This window comes from Oppia nitens, unplaced genomic scaffold, assembly GCF_028296485.1.
Source record: "Oppia nitens isolate AA-2021 unplaced genomic scaffold, nextdenovo-longstitch-racon4-pilon3 scaffold43_pilon_pilon_pilon, whole genome shotgun sequence".
NCBI classification, from domain to species: domain Eukaryota; kingdom Metazoa; phylum Arthropoda; class Arachnida; order Sarcoptiformes; family Oppiidae; genus Oppia; species Oppia nitens.
The window spans coordinates 264,692-279,741 of record NW_026533225.1 but is presented as its reverse complement, the minus strand read 5'-3'; the positions used below and the strand labels follow the sequence as shown (position 1 = coordinate 279,741).

Genomic DNA, 15,050 nt, shown 5'->3' with positions numbered 1-15,050 from the left:
AGAATGATCAAGCTCAATTGACTATTCATTTTATGATAAACAATTATTTATTTATTTTATTTATTTTTTTTGAAAATTTAATTTATAGTTTATAAGCTAACTAAAAATATGTATTTTATAATTTTTGTTTCTCTAAGTTTAAGCAATTTATAGCCAATTTTTATACAACAAATAGGTAGTCAATCAAAATGCACTTTGAAATCATCATATATTTATTATAATTTATTTTAAGTGTTTGGTTTGTTAGTCCAGTTAATCAAATAAAAGTGCGCTTAACTATAAATAATAGATATACTGTATTAGCTGACCATTATTATTAGTTCTCTCTCTCTCTCTCTCTCTCTCTCTCTCTCACACACACACACACACACACACACACACACACACACATACACACACATACACACACACACACACACACACACACACACACACACACACACACACACACACACACACACACACATACACACACATACACACACATACACACACATACACACACATACACACACATACACACACATACACACATACATACATACACATACATACATACACACACACACACACACTGTATTGATGATATAAATTGTTAAAAACCGGTTTAAACACTATTGATAATAATTATTACAAAAAATAATGAAAATTACTTAAACAACGTTTTATTTAAATAATTAAGTTTTATTAATAATATTGATAATGTATTAAATGTTTATTATATGTTTATATTAAAATAAAATAATGTAAATAAATAAATTACTATTCAAATATTTAATTCTCTCATTGATTTGTGTGTTTTAATTAAAATTAATATACTTTAATAATTAATATTTACTATAAATTTATTAATATTTATTAAAACAATTAGAAAAATAATTTTATGTAATATATTAATAAAAATAACTACTTTTTATACAGTATAATAAAAACAAAACTATTAATCTGAGATTTATTAATAAAAATAATTAATAAAATAATTATTTATTTATAAAATATTTCTTTTATATCAATTCACTGGTTATTTAAAAAAATTACCAAAAATTTTCTAAAAATTATTGAACTTTTATTTTGCAATTCAATTGATAATATAATTATTATATGTCTTTTATTTAAAAAAATAAATAAAATATTAATAAACATTGAATTACGTTAATAATTTCGAAACTAAATATTAATTATAATATATATCATATATAAAGATACTGTATATTGTATATAATAACAATCTATAACTAAATCAATATTTAAATACAAAAAAAATCATTGATTTTTTGATTATTATTATTATTATTGTGTAATTACTGTATTAATATCAGCGCCGGTATCAATGTTGGCCGCAAGATGTCCGCCGTCGGCCACCAAACAAGTACCGGTTATAAAACCGGCCGCATCATTGTTGGCCAGATAGGCACAAGCGTTGGCAATGTCTACGGCTTCGCCCGATCTGCCGACCGGGTATTTAGCGGCCACTGCTTCGTAAAACTGGTCATTTTGTTCATCGCTGGCTCCGTAATTGATATTGAAATTACTGCGAACCTCACCGGGACTATTGAAACATAGATAAAGTATTAATTAATTAATTAATTAATTGTTTGTTTGATCTGTTAATTAAAAATAAATATCTAAATACAGTATTGCATTGACTCTGATATGATGTTTGGGTCCCAACTCTGCGGCCATACATTTGGTAAACATATTGACCGCGGCTTTAGATATATTATAAGGCGATTCATTAAAACCCTAAATATATATATATATAAATAATAATAAAAAAGTATAATAAAACAAATAAAATATTATAATTTAATATATATGTTATAAAATGGTATATTTATATAAAAAAGTTTTTTTTTTGATTTAACTGTTATCTTAGATGAAACACTTGAAATATTGATAACATTGCCCCGAGTTTTGGCCAAATATGGGATACATTTGTGTGTCATATAAACCAATGAATTTAGATTAATATTCATTACGTCTATAAATTTTTCATAATAATCACTGTCAGTAAATGCTATGGGAATACCAGAGCCGGCATTGTTGACCAATATATCTAATTTGCCAAACGTTTGGACAGTCGTATCAATCAGTCGATCGCAATCCTCGTCGTTAGTCAGATCGCCGACCACTTCCAGTGCAGTCAACTGTTTCGGTGATACATTTGTACACTGTTTGGCTACTTTGGCCACACCGTCGGCATTACGTCCAGTGATTACAACATTGGCACCCGATTTGGCAAACAGTTGAGCAATGGCCTCACCGATACCCGAACTCGAACCGGTAATCAAGACTACTTTTTCGGTAAAATCAAATTGACAACTCATATTATAATAGTTATATTTAAAATTAATATTTTAAAATAAATATTTAAAAATAAATAAATAGACTAATATTTCTGTTAAAAATTAAAATTATTAACAAAAAAATATATATATAAAGTTATAATATTAAAAAGTAAATGTTTTTACTGTATTTAAAATTATTTTTACAAATAATTTTTATTTTACATACAATATATTGTAATTTTTTTACAAAAAAATAATTAATGTTTTATTACAGTATATTATAATAATAAATTGCTGAGTAATATACAGTATTTTTGTTTGTTTGTATGTTACTGTATATATTAAATTGTTAAATATTTTTCATTAATTTATCAAATAAAATATTTATGTAAAATTATAATGTATTTTTAAAAAAAATATTTTTTAATTTATATATTTTAATAATTTAGAAATTATCCATATAAACATTTGAAGCCAGATGGCCACCATCGGCCAGCAAACAGGTACCCGTAATAAAACCGGCCGCCTCATCGCTGGCCATAAAACAAACAGCATTGGCAATGTCCTCGGGTGTACCGCATCGGCCAACCGGATATAGCTTTTGAAATTGTTGCCAATAGGCGTCATCTTGTTGTTTGGATATACCGGCCATACGCTGGACAATATTGGTCTGTGTCATACCGGGACTATCCGCCGGTGTGTTAAGTCGGACAGGGATTGAATATACAGTAATATAAATGTATAAATAGATAAATATAAAAGATATACACAAAAAAAATTTTTTTAGTTTCATTACTTGACTGTATTAACTCTGATATGATGTTTGGGTCCCAACTCTGCGGCCATACATTTGGTAAACATATCCAGTGCTGCTTTGGACATATGATAGGCAGACAATGATTGTATAAACTATTTATTTAAAAAAAATTAAATAAATAAATAAAATAAACAGTAGTTATCATTAGTCTAATAATTAACAATATTATATAGTACTCTATATACTGTATATATTATACATATTATATACTTACTTGTATTTTAGCGGCAATACTGGATATATTGATAATATTGCCCCGAGTTTTGGCTAAATATGGGACACATTTGTGTGTCATATAAACCAATGAATTCAGATCAACAGCTATAACATGCATATACTTTTCCATATAGTCATCGTCGGTAATGTTGGCCGTTATAGCTAGACCTGCATTGTTGACCAGTATATCTAATTTGCCAAACGTTTGGACAGTTGTCTCAATAAGTCGATCGCAGTCCTCTTGTTTTGTTATATCGCCGACAACTTCCAGTGCAGTCAACTGTTTCGGTGACACATCTGTACACTGTTTGGCTACTTTAGCCACACCGTCGGCATTACGACCGGTAACTACAACATTGGCACCCGATTTGGCAAACAGTTGAGCAATGCCGGCACCGATACCCGAACTCGAACCAGTAATCAGGGCTACCTTTCCGGTGAAATCAAATTGAAAACTCATATTTAAATAGTTATATTTAAAAATTAATATATTTTGAAAATAAATATTTTACTATTTCTGGTTAAAAAATATTTATTTAAAAAATATTTAATATGAAAAACAATATATTTATTGTATATTTAAAATTATTTTTACAAATAATCTAAAGAATTTAAATTTCATGAATACATTATATTGTATATTATAATAAAAATAAATTTCTATATTAAAGTAATAATAAATTGCTGAATAATTTATATTAAGTTATATCTATTAAGTATATCTATTATAATGTTGAATATTTTTATTAGAAATTGAAATATTTGCGTCAAATTATAATATTAAAAAAAATATTGTTTACTTTTTTTAATAATTTATAAATTTCTAACAATTATATAAAAAAATTAATTAAATACAATTTAATGTATTAAACAAATTATTATTAACATGTTTTTATGATGCAATTGTATATGTATTGTAATTGTATTGTATGTAATAGACATATTTGTTGGCAGTTTAATAAAAATAAATAAATACAATATTAATAATAGTATTTTTTTAAGTTAAATAAAACTTCTAATTATAATAAATTAATATTTATTTAAAAAAATATTAATAACAATTACAATTTAATACTTATAATAATAATCATCATAAAGTTTTTTGTTGTTGTAATTATTGACATTAAAGTTTAAATATACAGTATATTATCATTTAAATTGAGTGTATTTTAACATTAATATTTATTTATAATTATTAATAATATATAATGTAATATTTTTTATTGTTATATAATACATATATGATATAAATATATGATATTTGATTTTAAAATAATAAATTTTATATACTGTACTTACCGGTAAATTATTAGTAATAAAAAATATTTGTATTAATTAAATAAAAAATACTTATACTGTATTTAAATAGTATTGAATTGAATACTAAATAAATTATATATCAAACAATATATATTTTAAGTAAATTAATAAAAACTATAAATTAAATGCAATTTATTAATGTATTTTATAAATTAAAAAATTAAAACAAAAAAATAAATAAAATAATTATGGTATTAAAAATTATTTATTTAAACAACAAAAAATATTTTAAATAATATATAATAATAATATTAATTATTATTATTATTACTTTTTACTATCCAGATTAACATTAGCTGCAATATGGCCACCATCGGCCAGCAAACAGGTACCCGTAATAAAACCGGCGGCCGCATCATTGGCCAAATAACAGACAGCATTGGCAATATCCTCGGGACTACCGCATCGGCCAATCGGATATAGTTTAGTATATTGTTGCCAATAGACGTCATCTTTTTCTTTGGATAGACCGGCCATACGCTGGACAATACTGGTGTGTGTCATACCGGGACTATCCGGGTGTGTGTGTGGTGTTAAAGTATATGTATTGAATATATCAGTAAATAAAAGTATTATTATTATATATTTTTAAAAAAATGTTTGTTTTTTTTATAGTTTCATTACTTGACTGAATTAACTCTGATATGATGTTTGGGTCCCAACTCTGCGGCCATACATTTGGTAAACATATCCACTGCCGCTTTGGACATACAATAGGCAGACATAGATTGTCTAAACTATTAATTGAAAAAAAAATAAAATAAAAATAAATAAACTGTAGTTATTATTATTAGTAGTCTAATAACATAATGTATAGTATATACAGTATATACCAGTACTTACTGGTATCATACCGGCAATACTGGATATATTGATAACATTGCCCCGTGTTTTGGCCAAATACGGGACACATTTATGGGTCATATAAACCACTGAATTCAGATTAGCAGACATAACATGCATATACTTTTCCATATAGTCATCGTCGGTAATTTTGGCCATTGACGATAGACCGGCATTGTTGACCAGTATATCTAATTTGCCAAACTTTTGGACAGTTGTCTCAATAAGTCGATCGCAATCCTCTTTATTAGTCAGATCGCCGACAACTTCCAGTGCAGTCAACTGTTTCGGTGACACATCGGTACACTGTTTGGCAACTTTGGCCAAACCGTCGGCATTACGTCCGGTGACAACAACATTGGCACCCGATTTGGCAAACAGTTGAGCGGTGGCCGCACCGATACCCGAACTCGAACCGGTTACGAGAGCTACCTTTCCCAGGAAATTGTATGTAATTGTAGACATATCTGTTGGATATATATTTTTATACAAAAAAACAAACAATAATTTTTAAAAAAAAATAATATCACATTAATAATAATAATATTTCTAATAATAATAATAATAATATTACTAATAATAATAATAATAATATTAGTAATAATAATAATAATATTACTAATAATAATAATAATATTACTAATAATAATAATAATATTACTAATAATAATAATAATATTACTAATATTAATAATATTACTAATAATAATAATAATAACTATGTGTTTTTTATTATTGACATTAAACTTTAAATATAATAAATTATATATATATTAAATACATGGATGACATTGAACATACACTTCAAAACTGTTTAATTTATAATTTGTAGCAATAACTACATTATACTGTATTATCATTTAATATATGTGTATAAATATTTATCTTGATAATTACTATAACTATAAAGTTACTATAAATATTCAATATTTACTATTAATACATATCTTATAGTTAAATATTTTTAAAAAAAATATTTTTATCATTAGCAATTATTATTCACCCTGTATAAATAATTAACTGTACATTACAGTAGTAAATAAATCAACAAAAAAATAAATATTACAATAATGTTTTTTTAATTATATTTTTTAATTATTTAAAAATCAAATTTTATTAAAAACATATTTTTTATTATTAATTTACATATAAAATAAATATATTTAATATTAATAGACATTAGTTTATGTATAACTACTACTACTACTAATTGCTTTTTAGGTACATTCATTGTATTAATATTTAAATTTATTTATTTTTATAAATATTATTATTATTACAGTATCATAATACTGTATGTATAATATATATAATATATATATATATATATACTGTACAAACAGTATATACTGTAAATGTTTATAACTTTATATGAAAAAAAATCATTAAAAACCAGTTGATAAACTACTACTACATTTTAATAATACAATTTGTAATAAAATAAAAAGAAATCATAATATTATTATAATTACATTATACTGTACTCTAATAATTATATATAATAGATAAAATGACCTTAATAATTTATAATAAAATTATATATAATGTAAATTGTTGTTATTATTATTACAGTATTATAAATAAATATTTAATTTATTATTTTTATTCAAAAACTTAAATTTATGCAAATAAACTAATGTTATAATTAGATTGCAATGTTAACTTAATACCTTATATTTATAGATTCAAATTTATATATAATATTACAATATATATATATATATATTACAAAAATATATTAAATGTCACAAAAATTAATTTGATCTGTGATTAAATATATAAAATGATAATAATAATAAATATTTATTAATTGTTTTATTTATTAGTCATATAATAATAATTAAATAGTATATATATATCTCTGTATATACTATGTATGAGAATTAGTATAAAATATAAATGTATTTTTAAAAAAATATGTTTTGTGTGTGTTTTTACTAAAAAATTGTATTAATTCAAACAAATCATCTATAGATTAATTACATTTATTGAATGGGTAATTTAAAAAAAAATTATATATTTTATTTATTTATTTTTGCAAAATTAACAATTACTTTATTGTTTACTAAAATGATATAATTTGTATTTTTAAAAAAATTTATAATATTGATAACATTTAAAAAAAATATAGAGAGTTATGTAATTTATTTTTAGTTATCATATATAATAAAATTAAATTTTAATTGAAATACATAAGAATTTTAGTATCATATATAAGATAATAAAATTCTTATGTATTTCAATTAAAATTAATTTCATTTATATATATATATATATATATAATATTTATAGTATTATAACCTGAAATGCATAGAATAATAATAAATGATAAAATAAAATAAAAAATTATATAATTTTTTTTTATATAAAACAATATAATTGAAAACATTTATTATATGCTTATTTTACCGACAATATTAATGAACAAAATAATAATAATAACTTTTAATTAATGCCCTAAAAGTAAAACTTATATCAAAATTGTTTTATTTTATTTATATTGAGAGATATTAAATTGTAAAAAACTAGTTCAAAATTATTATTATTATTATACATTATTTGTCAACTCATAATAACATAATAATAATAATAATAATAACTTAATAAGTAATATATATTATATAATAGTTATAGCAATATGTGACAAAATATATAATAGTTTAAAAGTAAAAAATAAAAAAAAATAATATAATATTTTGTTCAAAAAAAATCATTCATTCAATAAGTTTATTACTTAATAGAAAATATCATATATTATAAAAAATTTTATATGTTTTCTATTATGTGTTGAAATATATATTAAAATACTGTATATCTAAACAAACTAAATAATTGTGAGAAATTTTTGTGAATAGTTTTTTTTAATATATAAAATATAAATATTTTTTGTTGATTTTCATTGAAAATTTCTATTCAATTTTATAAACTATATATTTATTCAATATATATATATAGTATTTATTTAATTTATTCATTATATTGCACAAATAATATTGCTTTTTCAACAAAAAAAATATATCAAAAAAAGTTAATATTATTATTGTATGATTTTTCTAATTGTGTCATATTTTCTAAATTTTATAAAACATTTATATAATAATAATATTTTATAAATGAATAATAATCTAATAATTTTTTTAGAGGTAAGTTATTTTTAATTTAATTCATAGATTAAATTTGTTATTATTATTATTATTTATATTTTTAATTCTATATAATTTTAATTATTTTTGATTCAATTATTTATAACAGATTTTTAATTTTAATTAATTAATTAATTAATAGATGCCATTATAGCTAACTAAATATTATAATTGTATTAAATAAATTTACTACACAATTAAACCAGTTTTATAATTAAATTACCAAAATGTGTATTAAATGTAATTAAACAATATATTAACTATGGAAACCAATAATAATAAAACAATAATTAATTTAAATAATGATAATAATGATATTACTGATGTCATTAATAATAATAACAACAATAATAATGTAATTAGTGTTAATATAAGTGATAATAATATTAGTGTAGTACATAATAATAATAATAATAATAATAATAATAATAATAAGGAAGTACCTGGAGCATTTATTAATCCAACATTTCAAACTACATCAGATGATTTAGTAAGTAATGTTAATATTTAAATTTATTTTTTTAGATATTTAAAGTCATATGATAGCTACTACTACTACTAATAATAATAATAATTAAAATAGTTATCAAATAAATTTGAACAATAAAAAAACAATATTTAATACCTATTTTTAAAAAAAATATTATAATAACTTTTTTAATGCCTAATAAAAATATTTATTATTATTATATTATTATTATTACTATTACTATAACAGGAAACACAATTTGATTTATCATCAAAATCATTGTCCAAATTGAATGATTGCATAACAATTGATGTAAAGTCTAGTGAAATTTATGATAATAATAATAATAAAAATAATAATAATAATAATAATAATAATAATAATAATAATAATAATAATAATAATAATAATAACAATAATAACAATAATAATAATAACTATAAACTTGAAAATAGCAGTAATAATACAAATACTAATAATATTGATAAAGTATTTAATAATGAATTTGTGCGACAATTGTGCGAAACAATTAAAAAATATAAAAAATGGTTACTATTGTTACTATTGTTGGCCTACAATGTCTATATGATATTTGCCATATATTTAACATGGAATAAACAGGTAATAATAATTTAAATTAAATATATATATATATTAAAAATGTACTAGATAATATATATATATTTTTTATCATAACAATGATTTACATATTTTATTTTAATTTATATTTTTTTGAATTTAATTTCCAGATCGATTGTGCCAACTGTACGGCCGGTGCCTATTGTTATGGAGTTAAACTACTGGTAGTATTGACTAGTATAGCCTATTTGATTGGTCTGTACTATACAGTACTGAAAAGACTGGTAGTCAGACCGGTCTATCGGCACATTATACGTCCCATAGCGAAAACACGCGGTACGTGCCTACTGGTTAGGCATGCATCGAAAATTGTGTGGTCAGTGGCCATTGCAGGTGCACTCGTATTTATCGTATGGGATTCGTTAAGTACCGAACCATTGAGACTGGCCTCAGGCGGCGGACTGTTGGCCTACATATTAATTGGTTACATGTTTTCGGTACGGAATCTGTCTCTCTGTCTCTCTGTCTCTCTGTCTCTCTGTCTCTCTGTCTCTCTGTCTCTCTGTCTCTCTGTCTCTCTGTCTCTCTGTCTCTCTGTCTCTCTGTCTCTCTGTCTCTCTGTCTCTCTGTCTCTCTGTCTCTCTGTCTCTCTGTCTCTCTGTCTCTCTGTCTCTCTGTCTCTCTGTCTCTCTGTCTCTCTGTCTCTCTGTCTCTCTGTCTCTCTGTCTCTCTGTCTCTCTGTCTCTCTGTCTCTCTGTCTCTCTCTGTCTCTCTGTCTCTCTGTCTCTCTGTCTCTCTGTCTCTCTGTCTCTCTGTCTCTCTCTCTCTCTGTCTCTCTCTCTCTCTCTGTCTCTCTGTCTCTCTGTCTCTCTGTCTCTCTGTCTCTCTGTCTCTCTGTCTCTCTGTCTCTCTGTCTCTCTTACTCACTATTAATCGGCTACCCTTCCATCTCCCCTCCCCTACCTTAACCAATGCGCTTATAGAAACATCGATCGCACGTCCAGTGGCGTCAACTACTATGGGGTATATACATGCAGTTCCTGTTTGGCCTAATGATACTCAGGTGGGAGTTTGGCAAACAAGTATTCCAGTGTATGGGCGACAAAGTATCGGCATTTCTCGAGTTTACCGATGCGGGCAGTAGTTTTGTATTCGGCTATCTGGTCACTGGCCATCTGGACGGTAATGTTACGCTGGCCGATGCCGGTGGTACCAGTATTACCGGTTCGTTGCCCATACAGGCAGCCGTGTTTGCCTTTAAAGTAAGTTTCTATAATATATATGTACAGTACGTAACCGGTATATGCACTGGTAGTTTGTTTTTTTGTTGAACTAATTATATATACCGGTATATATTTAGGTGATGCCAGTGGTCATATTTTTCAGTTTTTTCGTATCCATACTCTTCTACTACGGTATAATGCAAATACTTGTCGTTAAAATTGGTTGGCTATTGGAGTCAACCATAGGTACCACTGCTTGCGAGTCGTTGAACGCATCGGGAAATATATTTCTGGGAATGGTATGCAAGTTTTTTTTTGTACATAATCTACTCTACATTTTTTAACTATATATATACATGTATATGAATAAGTACTGGTGCCCATTAAAAATAAAATACATTTCCTTTTTTACACATACACACACACACACACACACACACACACATACATACATACACACACATACATACATACATACACATACATACACACACACACACACACACACACACACATACACACACACACACACACACACACACACACACACACACACATACACACACATACACACACATACACACACATACACACACATACACACACATACACACACATACACACACATACACACACATACACACACAMACACACACACACACACACACACACATACACATAGACAGAGGCACCGCTAATGATTAAACCATACCTACCGGTAATGACCAAATCGGAATTGCATGCCGTAATGACCGGCGGTTTTGCCACAATAGCCGGTTCAGTAATGGCTGCCTACATAAACTTTGGCGTATCGGCCAGTCATCTGCTATCCGCCAGTGTTATGTCGGCACCGGCAGCTCTGGCCTATTCGAAGCTTATCTATCCGGAGACCGAGAAAAGCAAGACTACCAACAAAACTATTTCGGTCGGACAGAGGTTTGGATAACAGAAAAAAATAATTATTTAAAAAAAACAAATTTTTATGGTATATATAATTTGTTTGTTTTTTAGCACTGAGCGCAATGCACTGGAAGCTGGATCTAACGGTGCCGGTGCTGCTATTAAGTAAGTTTTTAAAAAATAAATATATATATATATATATCATAATTTGAAAATATTTAATAATCAATATATATTTAAATACAATATATCTATTTAAAAATATGTAGTAATGTTATTAAAATATTATTATATTCAAAAAAAAATTAATTATTCTATTAATAATTTTTTATATTTATCTATACATTATTTTTTTTTAAAAATCTATAAATTAAATTTCAGTTTAAATTAATTTTTTAATTTTTTTTTTATTTTTCAATAGATTAATAGCCAATATAGTGGCCAATTTGATTGCATTTCTAGCATTCATACAATTTCTTGATGTATTAATTTCATGGTTCGGCTCATTAGTCGACTATCCGGAACTAAATTTTAAAGTTTGTAATAATTATAATAATTACTAACAAAATATTTTTAATATTAATTATTATTTTTAATAATTTTTAAATATATATTTTTTAAATATAGTTAATATTATCAAAAATATTTATACCGTTTGCCCTATTGATGGGCATTGAATGGCACGAATGCGATAGAGTGGCCAAACTAATCGGTTTGAAAACCGTAATCAACGAGTTTGTTGCCTATCAGGAGCTGTCAGTCATGATTAAAGCCAATGAATTATCAGTTAGTTTTTTTTCGTAACAATTTAATTTGTTTTTAACATTAAAATTAATTACATAATAATTAAATTCTTAAAAAAAATTTTATGAATAATTTTTATAAATAATATTAGTTATAATTGATAATTACATCTATTTATAATATCATAATTATTTTATTTAATCACATTATATTATATTATATTTATTTAGTTAATATTACTAATATGTGCTATTGTAATATATCAATATATAACTTTATATATATATCTATGATACTAATTTTTACTTATAAATATTTAATAATAACAGTAATATAATTAATAATACAGTATATTCACATATATATAATAGTATATATATATAATGAAAATATTTTTGAATTAATACTAATAATGTATTACTTTTTTTTTTATTTATTGTCTTATTATAATATATTTTTTTTAATAATAATTTTTTAAAAAAAAACCCTAGAAAAGAGCCCAAATAGTGGCCACCTATGCGTTGTGCGGTTTTTCAAATTTCGGTTCAATCGGTATAATGTTGGGTGCATTGGGTTCAATGGCACCCGACCGTAAACCCGATTTGGCCGATCTGGCGCTCAGGGCTATGATTGCCGGCTCTATATCGTGTTTTATGACCGCCTGTATAGCCGGCCTATTGATATCAAGTTGAATAATATGAATCAGTTGAACAACAACAACAAAAATTAGTAAATAATATTTCTATAGAAATTAACAAACAAAAAAAAATAATTACAAATTATATATATAAATTTTCTATTATTTTTTAATTTGTTTTATTTATTGAGTTATACTTTTTTTTTTAAAAAAAACTTGATCACCAATTTTGTCATCGACTGTATATATATTTAAAAAAAAATTTTAAAAATAGTTTGTATTTTTTTTAAATAATTAGTAATACTATTATATATATATATTATATATTTGTTTGTATAATTTTTAATATATCCATATAGTAATTGATAAAATAAATTTTATTTAGTTAATATTATAATAGCAATAAATTTTATTATTATAATAATAATGTAAAATTATTTTATAATATTATTATCATAAATATTTTTTAAAATTTAATATTTATAATACAGTATAATTATTTAAGCAAAAATTTATTTATCAATAATCAATAATTTGTAACAGATATTTATTGAATCATTTTAATTAATTGTTATAAAAATTATTTTGTAAATAAATATATATATTAAATATAATTATGATTTTAAGTTTATTTTAAGTTTAAGTAATTATTATTAAAATCTATGTTTAAAAAAAATAATTTATTCGATTGTATTTATGTCTAAAATATAATAAAATATTTACTTATAATATATGGAAAATAAAGTATGACTAAAAAATAAATATTAAATTTTTTAGTATTTTATTTAATAAGCAAAAAATTACAATAAGATAAAATTGTGACACAAATATAAATTAAAATTTAGCTCATATTTACAATTGTTTTTCAAAAAATAAATAAATAAATAATAATAGCTTTATATCAATGAAATATTTTAATATTACGTTGCATTAAAAAATATTTTTATTTTATTTAAAAATATATATATATTCATTATTACATTAGTATACTTATAAATATTATTTAAAATACATATAATTTTATTTTAAGTATACATTAGTATAATAATAATAATAATAATAATAATAATAATAATAATAATAATAATATACTTTAGCTAATATGGCGTCTATAATCAAGTTAACATTAATAATTCATCTAGTTAATCTATTAATTAATCTAATCTACATTACAAATTTCTATATTAATTGTGATACTGTATCATCAGATTATAATCTAGGTAAATATTTATAATATTTTAATTTTCAAAAAATAATAATAACTGTTTATTTATTTATTTTTTGGTATTATAATATGTATATATTTAATTTTTATATATATATAAAAAAATTACATCTAGGTAATTCATACAATTTCTACGATTTAGGTAATTAAAGTTTATATTATATATATATATAGGTATATTTAAATGTTGTTTATAAATAACTATATTAATATATTGTATAATATATATTATATTATATATATATATAGAGATAACACCATTTCGTTTAGCAAACATGTCATTTGCTAATATATTTCAATGTCATAGCGATAGTAATAATAATAATAATATCAATGGACTGGACATTACACGTATTGAACTTAGAGGACAGGCAGTTGAAAATGTTACCTGTAATGGCATCTATGTCTTAAGGGAACAGGAGTTCAAACTACTGGCCTACACTAGTAATCAATCATTAGCCTATAATTTAACACTTGCCAACTATATTGATGTTATGGTCAGCATTGATGGTATAATACTATATTTATATATAAAAAAATAAAGAAAATAAATAGTTTCACAAAATAATAATTACATAAATTATATAACTTTATATAAATAAAATAATAATAATAATAATTTTACTATTTTTTATACTTATATACA

The 15,050-nt window shown here is 23.5% G+C and overlaps 4 protein-coding genes across 4 annotated transcripts; 1 reads left to right on the top strand and 3 right to left on the bottom strand.

Moving 5' to 3' along the window:
• Nucleotides 1-1,735: 1,735 nt before the first annotated feature.
• LOC128959242 (uncharacterized oxidoreductase SAUSA300_2422-like) lies at nt 1,736-2,327 on the bottom strand. The gene is made up of 2 exons (XM_054305180.1): nt 2,006-2,327; nt 1,736-1,743 (listed from the first exon to the last, which is right to left on the bottom strand). The coding sequence occupies exons 1-2, from the start codon at nt 2,325-2,327 to the stop codon at nt 1,736-1,738; spliced, it is 330 nt and encodes a 109-aa protein (XP_054161155.1).
• A 980-nt stretch (nt 2,328-3,307) lies between these two features.
• Nucleotides 3,308-3,781, bottom strand: LOC128959241 (uncharacterized oxidoreductase SSP0419-like). The gene has a single exon (XM_054305179.1). It carries the CDS (start codon nt 3,779-3,781, stop codon nt 3,308-3,310), a length of 474 nt encoding a protein of 157 aa, XP_054161154.1.
• Nucleotides 3,782-4,908: 1,127 nt separating this feature from the next.
• Nucleotides 4,909-5,949, bottom strand: LOC128959240 (uncharacterized oxidoreductase SSP0419-like). Its single transcript, XM_054305178.1, has 3 exons — nt 5,485-5,949; nt 5,266-5,378; nt 4,909-5,152 (listed from the first exon to the last, which is right to left on the bottom strand). Exons 1-3 carry the CDS (start codon nt 5,947-5,949, stop codon nt 4,909-4,911), a joined length of 822 nt encoding a protein of 273 aa, XP_054161153.1.
• A 1,527-nt stretch (nt 5,950-7,476) lies between these two features.
• On the top strand, nt 7,477-13,234 carry LOC128959239 (solute carrier family 28 member 3-like). The gene is made up of 10 exons (XM_054305177.1): nt 7,477-7,480; nt 9,587-9,717; nt 9,846-10,172; nt 10,659-10,937; nt 11,036-11,197; nt 11,581-11,834; nt 11,910-11,963; nt 12,220-12,334; nt 12,426-12,584; nt 13,034-13,234. Exons 1-10 carry the CDS (start codon nt 7,477-7,479, stop codon nt 13,232-13,234), a joined length of 1,686 nt encoding a protein of 561 aa, XP_054161152.1.
• The last annotated feature ends 1,816 nt before the right edge of the window (nt 13,235-15,050 follow it).

Bases quoted from the DNA above. Each gene is read 5' to 3' on its own strand.
- LOC128959242 (XM_054305180.1), bottom strand. From the start codon at position 2,327: ATGAGTTGTCAATTTGATTTTACCGAAAAAGTAGTCTTGATTACCGGT.
- LOC128959240 (XM_054305178.1), bottom strand. From the start codon at position 5,949: ATGTCTACAATTACATACAATTTCCTGGGAAAGGTAGCTCTCGTAACC. The intron at 5,379-5,484 runs GTAAGTACTGGT...TTCAATTAATAG, and splicing joins GTATTGCCGGTATGATACCA to TTTAGACAATCTATGTCTGC. The intron at 5,153-5,265 runs GTAATGAAACTA...ACACCCGGATAG, and splicing joins ATCAGAGTTAATTCAGTCAA to TCCCGGTATGACACACACCA.
- LOC128959241 (XM_054305179.1), bottom strand. From the start codon at position 3,781: ATGAGTTTTCAATTTGATTTCACCGGAAAGGTAGCCCTGATTACTGGT.
- LOC128959239 (XM_054305177.1), top strand. The intron at 12,335-12,425 runs GTTTGTAATAAT...TTTTAAATATAG, and splicing joins ATCCGGAACTAAATTTTAAA to TTAATATTATCAAAAATATT. The intron at 12,585-13,033 runs GTTAGTTTTTTT...AAAAAACCCTAG, and splicing joins TTAAAGCCAATGAATTATCA to AAAAGAGCCCAAATAGTGGC.